We start from the raw sequence: 8,686 nt of genomic DNA, 5'->3' as shown, positions 1-8,686 counted from the left end.
TATAAGACTGTTCGTAGGTGTAGGTTAATTAATTAATAATTGTCTACTTTCCAATAATTGAAAGATAATTACAAGACAAAGGCCTGCGCTTCTCAATTATTGAAACCAGAAAGCGATTTAGCTGAGTTAGCAGAATATTCAAACCATAGCAAAAATATTAGTTTCTTTATTTCTCATGAGTTACAGATTTTACAAAGCATTTACCACATTGGCAACAGATATGGCTTTTCTCTAGATGTAGCAGACAGCAGCTTCTGTAAAGCATTTACCACATTGCACAAATTTTAATTGTTGCCGTAGCTAGTTTCTCTCCAGAATGAACTCGAGAGTGCCTTTTAAGGGTACAAGACGTTTTTTAAAACCCTTTCACCACCACAGTGTCTGTGCTATCCAAGCTATGTAATGGTCCCTTCTCAGATTGGGTGTGGGAATGTTTCTTAGGGGCATAAACATACCTTAACTATGTACCACATGTTTCACACTTGTGTGGCTTCTGTTCACAGTGCAAAATATGTTTTTCAAGGTTTTCGCTTTGCGAGAAGCATTTGCCATATTGATCGCATTTGTGTGGCTTTCAATGATTTAGCTAAGTTAGCTAAATATTGAAAACAATTAGCATATGTATGTTATTACATGGAATTTATCATGACTTGTAGGCTTTCAAATTTTTCTCATTTCATATGGGAAAATACAAATGCTGGCTACTGTAGTTGCCTTCTCTGTTGTGTGAGACATCACGTTTTCTTCAATGCTAGTGACGCTGATTTCCTATCTATAGATGCGAATCACAATTTTCGTTTTCATCAATTTATTTTCAAGATATTCTAAAAATTATAAGAATTAGTGAAGAGAACTTTCGTGTTATCAAGTTACAGATCTTGTTTAGGAAGTCTGAATAAAGTATCCAGTGAAAAATCCTAGTACAGCACCTCACATTTTTAGGGTGATTGGTCTGTAAATTCCAAAGGTAAAAGGCGAGTTACTTTTACGGGAGGGGGGGGGGGGGCAAACACAAAAATTAGAAATGGCCACACTCTGGAGGGGGTGCTTTACAAAAAAAAAACACAAATAATATTGTATCATCATCTGTCATCATTGAAATCTAAGAAAGGTGCACACTGGGCAGTTGCTTATTATAACATGAGACATGCATCACTGCGAGCTAGATGATAAATGAGAAAGTGGTAAGAAAAAGGGGAAACAGATGTTCTTCCTGTATGTTAAATATAAAAGACAATCCTTTGAACCATAGGACAATATGACTTCATCTAGTTCTTTATTAACAAAATGTGAGCACAAGGAACTTGTTGAGAATTTTACTCTAAGAAGTCCTGCAGCCTTAACAGGTTTTATCAATCAAATGTGCATACATTAGTGTTATTTGAGGGGCATGTATCCATTTTGTTATTTTTGGGCGAGTTTCTCAAGCTAGTTTTGTTAGCTTGGCTCTCAAAAGGAGGCCTCCTAGTTAGAGAGTGTTAGTTATTTTGCTTATTAGATTTATGTATGTAATTTAGCAATATGATTTCTGGCATCTAGATAGCTTTTATCACATTGGGTACACTGAAATGGCTTAACTTCAGAATGTGAAAAAGAATGTGCTTTGAGGGTACTAGCCCTTTACTCCTGAATGTCTAAGTTCATGTCTTCTGAGGTCTCCAGCCTGGGTAAAGCATTTCTCATCACACTGAGGACAGTGATATGGCTTCTCTCCAGAATGTGTAAGAGCATGTTTTTTTTGCGGGCTCCAGCCTGTGTAAAGCATTTACCACATTGATCGCATTGATATGGTCTCTGTCCAGAGTGTACAACAGAATGCTTTTGTTAACCACTAGTATCTGCAAACCATTTGGCACACTGAGGACATTGATACGGCTTTTCCCCAGTATGTGTACGAAGATGTCTTGTGAGGTCTTTAGTCCGTCTAAAGCATTCACCACAACGAGGACGCCGATGTGGCTTCTCTCCTGAATGTATAAGAGCATGCATTTTGACATCACCGCGCTGTTTAAAGATCTTATTACACTGAGGACACTTATATGGCTTCTCTCCTGAATGTATAAGAACATGAATCTTATGATTGCCAGATTTCGCAGAGCATTCCCCACATTGGGAACACTGATATGGCTTTTCTCCAGTGTGCAGAATATGGTCTTTGAGTCTAGCAGCTCCTGTACATTCCCAGAAATAAGGGACATTAGCCAGCGGTTTCTCTGGGCTCACATTTTGCTAGGCCCGCGAGGAATAACAGCGGTATTACAAATAAAAACGATATTCAAAAGGGGCTTCCCTTTTGTTGTAACACTAGAAGTTTTTAATCAGGTTGACTAAAATTCCCAATAAAAGTAGTATTAGCGGTATTTAAACGTGCAAGGGGCATCTCTGATTTGATACGTCCAATGATAATGGAAGTGCGGCAGTCTTGCTGAGGTTGGAAAACATTATATGCGCAAATTTAAAAAAAAATGTATTTTAGAAAGGCTTTATGGTTCCCCTGTGTCTATCCCAGAAAGCCGTGGGGCCGTTTAAAAACAAAATGGAGAACGGACGAACGGAGAGAAGTAGTTCTTGCGGAGCGCACCGTTTTCCTTACTTCAGTCTGTATCTTAAAGACAACAATAATGGTTCCTGAACTAGGCATAACTACATCAAATGTTATTTCTTCGGGAACAAGATTGGAAGGCGCTACTGCCTATTTTATTGGCCAATTTGATAGAAGGATAGTCGATTTACCAATTTCGAGTCCTGCACCTGTGATGCGGCGAACAGTTCTACCTTTTAAACGACTACTTTTATGCCCGATTTCAATGAAATTACAGAGAATGTATGGAGGATTGTATGCTCTCAAGCGAACAAAAGTGCAATGTCCAAGGAACAATTATAGGGCTTTCTCTGGCATCGTTTGAACGGAAAGTGCATCACTCGAATGGCAAGGGTTTTTTTTTTCGAGTCCTGCATCGTGAGCCCAAAATCTCTGAAACAAAAAAATTGATAGATTGTGATGTCTCCCCACATTTCCTTATAATAAATGGCAGCCATTTTGACATTGTATGTGCATTATTACGCATGCGTGTCGGCCATGTTGTCTCTTATTTCTGGGAAGCATTTACCACATTGCTCACATTTGAACGGCTTGTTGCCACAATGCTTTTCTCTGTGTTGATTACGATTTCCTGAATTCGTGAATTATTTTCCTCAAAGTTCACATTCAAAACCATGTCTTTTAAAGTTTCCGCTTTGTGAGAAGCATTTACCGCATTGATCGCATTAGTGTGGCTTCTCACCAAAATGTGTAAGTCTGTGCTGATCTCGACCGTTAGGTGAAACTAACAACTTACCACAGATCACAATCGAAACTCTTTTCCCATGTCTTCTGCTGTTTGTTTGTAGGCGCACATTCATTGTCTGTTAAACAATCGCTGGTTCTCTCTCCGATATTTACCTCATCCATGGTTAACTTGTAAATTAAATTGTTCGGTTGGGTAATTTATATTTGAAAATGTAGCTGGAACTCGTCTATTTTTTGTACTCGCTAGTCCTTTGTTTTGGCTTTCAGTGAATGGGTGGAGGTGCACTCTGGAAAAAAAGCAAAGGGTGACCGCAAATATCTGTTTACGCAATAAAAAAATCAAAAGATTAAACTTACCACCACGTATTAAAAATCTAATTATCGATCAAACAAATATCAGAAATGAACCGTAATTAAAAGTACGGTCTTCCCGATTTAGGTAAATTTGGTTTGGGCTCTTTGTCTGGTCCCTTGATCGCGGGAGGCTGGGCCAGTGTCAACTCGCGCATGCGTATTCGCGTCCACGGGCCCAACAAAGGTGTTGATGGCGGGCGGTTTAGGGAGAAGTGAACACTCCACTTATACAACAGCTTGCAATGGGGGGAACAGAAAGCAAGCTAAACTTCAGGAAAGCCGTCGTACAACTGACCACTAAGAAATCTGTACGTGCAGCCGCTTTTACGCGTGATTTCTGCGAATTTTCCTGCCTTGAATCGAGTGCTGTGTGGCGGTGTTGTGGTCTTGATGGCGGATGTTGTCCTTGTATTTTCAGGCAGCAGAACCAAATGATGACGCTTTCTGGGACCAATTCTGGTCGGAATCCGCAGCAACTATAAGCGATGTGTTCACCCTTATTCCTGCTGCTGAGATACGAAATTTAAGGGACGAAAACCCATCTAATTTAGCCACACTTTCGTGCAAGGTAAAATATCTATTTTTACTCGAGCGTCGATTTTAACTTTGTTTTACTCAAACTCACACGTAGCAAGTCCTAAGTTTTAAATGAATCTCTTTACCATGTCAAGAAAATTGAGCGAAGGGCATATTATTTTACGAGCCATTTAGCAGCCGTTTTATACTATTTTTTAGTAGCGGCTCTCAAGGATCTTAATTTTCGCTCGCCATGATAGTCTTTTTTACAGATAACACACTGCAATCATTTGTTTTGAAATTCAATGAATTACTCCTCGCGATAGTATAGCTATCGTTTTATGCCATTTAGAATGTATTAAAAGTTATTTATTTCACTCCTTGACAGCAAAAAATTAGATTTTCCTGTTATTGATATATGAACAAAATAAGCTCTTAGTACTGTATATGCCGCTATGCAATAATTGTATTTTATATTTTAATTTAATCGTTCAGTTATCAAAATGGCTTTTTTAATCTGTTACTAATATTCCATGAGATACGGATTTTTAATAATTCCTCCTTAGCCTTTCTGTGTACCATTTTGTTTTGTAATATTTTAAAATTGTTTGATCCATCAACCATATGAGTTACAAATATTAATTATTTATTCTTTTCTACTAGCAGTGATTGTTTAGTAATTTAGTTTTCTCTTGTACATGGATTTTACTAAGTACCACTCAATTGTAATAATCAGGTTCTTTTTTCAAGATCGCTAATACAATGTTTTTTTTTTGATAATTTTTTTATCTCCTTATCTTCTGTGTCTTAGTAGTACCATGTGTTCTTCGGATTGGTTTGTGCTAATTAAAGGATTTATGAAAGTCAGGATGCCTTGACAGATACAGACAAAATAATGTGGCTTGTTGTCAAAAAAACTTGTTTGTAAAAGAATATAATTTTTAGTCAAAAATCCTAAAATTGGTTTTGTTTTCATTGGTGATATTCTCATGTTTTATGTTTATTTTAATTATCATTGTAAATGCTTCCCTTTTATCTCAGAATTTATTTCCACTGTTTATGTGTCTAATAAAATTAGTTCCTTTTGCTTAACTTCCTGGGCAATTGTTCCCATGCTAAGTCTCCATGCTAAGAGAGTGCTTTAGTGCCATTAAAGAACTTCTGTTAGTCCATTGCTAAGGTTGGTGTATCAGCTTACATGATTTTACATAGTTTCAGGGTATAGCAGCTTTGGATATATGCTACAGGTAAATCAGCACGGTTTCCACTGCCATGATAAGCATTTTCAAAGTTTGTGAAATTATATAGGAATGCATATAGACAAGCTGTAATTGATATCTGGAAAGTAACTCAGGAAAACAGAGTGTTTTGGAGAATTCAGAATCAATTGTAACAGCTTTCAAAAAGTAATTCCAATGGAAGCATGGCAAACATGATCACTGATATGTGTATGTTTCTAAAGATACCGAAATTATTGCTACAGACTTCCTTGTTCAAGATTTGTGATGCCAATTGATGAAAATTGCTTGATATTTTGTTAGTTTTCATCTTAAAATTAAGCAGATTAACCTTAAATTTTCTCTGATCCATCAGAAAAATATGATAAACGTGCTATTTTTGTATCTAATAAAGCAAATGCTTAGGCTGGCAGTCCAGTACAGTATAGTGTAATCATCATTAAGTGACAATGAAATAAAAATTAAAGAAACCTGCTTAGACTGTAGAGGAAACATGCTATTTATGTAGATTCGTTTGTCTAATCCCTACCAAATCTTCAGCTGCTGCAGGGGTTTCATTAGGCCCAAGCGGCCGGTTTTCCACCGAGTGCTGGCTACTTTTTTTTAAAGTCGGCTTAAGATTTATTTAAACTAAAAATTACTTCCAACCCCTACTTATCAATCTGCTGCTGCCTACTCTGCAAGTTAATGAAAGCCCTGTTCCAGTTGTGAAACACACTAACCTGGGTGTCTTGCATCTGCCGGTTGCATACTGTATTTTGAAAGCCTGATTGAATAATTAGCTCTATTTGTTGTTTGTTTTCATTGTATGAATAGACCAAGCTCCTTGTTTCCCTTATACCCCTAGTGTGTGTGCCGTATGGCAGCTTATGGACACAAAAAATTCCATTGTTTTTAGTCAAAGAGTTTGTATGATATTTTTTATACATTTATCTATTGTATTATTGAGAAAGCAAAATGTTATGTAGTTTTTTAGTGGGTCATATGGAAATGTTAGTTGATCAACAAGTGAAAGTGTGCATAGCATTGCATTCACATATAAAATATTATGTATAAGGGACTAAATTTGTAGGCCCAGACTTGTCCCTTGTATTTTGAGTTCTGCTTATACACTACTGAGTACTTGATACTGCTGTGTTAAGAAACTCCATGTTAAATCTACAGTAATCTTTCTATGTGTTGTCTGTGTTGAGAAGGTCCACTCAGAGTATTTTTAATCTGCAGCAATCTTTCTATGTGTTGTCTGTGTTAAGAAACTCCATGTTAAACCTACAGTAATCTTTCTATGTGTTGTCTGTGTTGAGAAGCTCCATGTTAAACCTACAGTAATCTTTCTATGTGTTGTCTGTGTTGAGAAACTTCACTCAGAATATTTTTAATCTGCAGTAATCTTTCTATGTGTTGTCTGTGTTGAGAAACTTCACTCAGAATATTTTTAATCTGCAGTAATCTTTCTGTGTGTTGTCTGTGTTGAGAAGCTCCACTCAGAGTATTTTAAACCTGCAGTTGTAACTTTTCTTTGTGTTTTCTGTGTTGAGAAACTTCACTCAGAATATTTTTAACCTGCAGTAATCTTTCTATGTGTTATCTGTGTTGAGAAACTTCACTCAAAATATTTTTAAACTACAGTAATCTTTCTATGTGTTATCTGTGTTGAGAAACTTCACTCAGAATATTTTTAACCTGCAGTAATCTTTCTATGTGTTGTCTGTGTTGAGAAGCTCCACTCAAAATATTTTTAAACTACAGTAATCTTTCCATGTGTTGTCTGTGTTGAGAAACTCCACTCAGAGTATTTTAAACCTACAGTAACTTTCTATGTGTTGTCTGTGTTGAGAAGGTCCACTCAGAGTATTTTAAACCTGCAGTAACTTTTCTATGTGTTGTCTGTGTTGAGAAGCTCCACTAAGAGTATTTTAAACCGGTAGTAACTTTTCTATGTGTTGTTTGTGTTGCAGTGTGTTGAGAAGCTCCACCGTGCAACGTTGTCAGGATGTCATTCACCCCAGGAACAACTCACAGGTAAGCAGCTTTTGCTGATAAGTAGATAAATATGATAAGCAGATACAGTATTATAGAGAAATGTGCTTTCTTCCTTGATTTATCCCTTACTTCTTTGAGCACCTTTAAGACTCTTTTTATCCATTACGTCTTTGAGCACCTTGATGACTTGGTTTATCCCTTAGTACGTCTTTGAGCACCTTTCTCCAGTGGAATAATTCTTGTTTTTCTCCTCAGTGTTAAACTGTGTGCGCTTGCTGACTCGGTTTATCCCATACATCTTTGAAGACCCTGACTGGAGAGGTTTTTTCTGGTCTACCATACCATCACAGGTATGCATTGATACCGTAGAACCTTGATATACCGGTGCTGCAAAAAAAATAATTATACCCTTGATATAAGATATTGTTTACAGGCCCCTTAAAAAAATTGATAAAACAATATAATTCATTGATATAGCAATTTCATGGCTCCTTGCTATATTGGTATATCAATGTTTCACTGTCCGTGGCAGCTAGAAATGTTATGTAAACACGATTGAATGATGACTGGGGTAGGGTGGGGAGGTTGTTGCTTCCAGAGTATAGATACAGCTCTTCTTGTTTATTGTGCCGTTAATACCAAAAATTGGCTTTTCCAGGTGGAGTTGGATGAAGGGATGATGTCTGGGGCTGAGATTGTAAGTGATTCCTTACTCTCATATAATACTAATAAAGCCAAATTCCTTTAAGGTACTACCGGAGGCTATTTCCTGGAAATTGTTTACCAAGTTTGAGCTGTGATATCTTCTTCACCAAAAGCCAAATTCCTTTAAAAATTCAGGACAAGTTTAAGAAGTTATTCAGGTTTATAGGAAAAATATTTTCGAGTCAATCCTTGGGAAAATGCGAAATCTGATACCCGCAATCTGAGAGCCAGGGGAACTTGTCAAATTTCGACTTCGTGGCGAATTTCTCTGCGACTATGCAAGCTATCTATGTAAAAATTGGTAAGCACCTTCCTTAGTTATTTAAAAAAAATCTAGCCGGAGTGCGACACAAAATATTCATTTGAATTTTTTGGGTGAGCGAAATAAGAATGATGATTGGAAAAAATTGAATATCAACCCGCATTCGAAGAGAATTTGTTTGAGGATGTCGCACTCCGTTGAGAATTTAGATTTTGCAGTATTCTCGCTTTTCTTAAAATTTCATGCAGAAATATTTAAACGCTAGTAAAATAGCTTGAACCAAACTTTGCTACAAATGTGTTTGATGCTTCTTCAGGCGATTAAAGCAGGATTTTTCGC

The 8,686-nt window shown here is 36.9% G+C and overlaps 1 protein-coding gene and 1 long non-coding RNA gene across 2 annotated transcripts in view; one reads left to right on the top strand and one right to left on the bottom strand.

Moving 5' to 3' along the window:
* Positions 1–3,374: 3,374 nt before the first annotated feature.
* LOC116603653 lies at positions 3,375–3,784 on the bottom strand. Its single transcript, XR_004290717.2, has 2 exons — positions 3,647–3,784; positions 3,375–3,576 (listed from the first exon to the last, which is right to left on the bottom strand). It is a non-coding gene; the product is annotated as an uncharacterized LOC116603653 (long non-coding RNA).
* Positions 3,785–3,792: 8 nt separating this feature from the next.
* LOC5520190 (protein HID1) overlaps positions 3,793–8,686 on the top strand; it is a 44,542-nt gene continuing 39,648 nt past the window's right edge. Inside the window, exons 1-5 of the mRNA XM_048719964.1 lie at positions 3,793–3,951; positions 4,062–4,211; positions 7,356–7,419; positions 7,636–7,730; positions 8,039–8,077. Coding sequence (XP_048575921.1) covers positions 3,886–3,951; positions 4,062–4,211; positions 7,356–7,419; positions 7,636–7,730; positions 8,039–8,077 — 414 coding nt within the window. The 5' untranslated portion in view covers positions 3,793–3,885. The remainder of the gene's footprint in view (positions 3,952–4,061; positions 4,212–7,355; positions 7,420–7,635; positions 7,731–8,038; positions 8,078–8,686) is intronic.

Source organism: Nematostella vectensis, chromosome 12, assembly GCF_932526225.1.
Source record: "Nematostella vectensis chromosome 12, jaNemVect1.1, whole genome shotgun sequence".
Taxonomy (NCBI): domain Eukaryota; kingdom Metazoa; phylum Cnidaria; class Anthozoa; order Actiniaria; family Edwardsiidae; genus Nematostella; species Nematostella vectensis.
The sequence above is the reverse complement of the archived record's forward strand: the minus strand, read 5'-3'. Positions and strand labels throughout refer to the sequence as shown.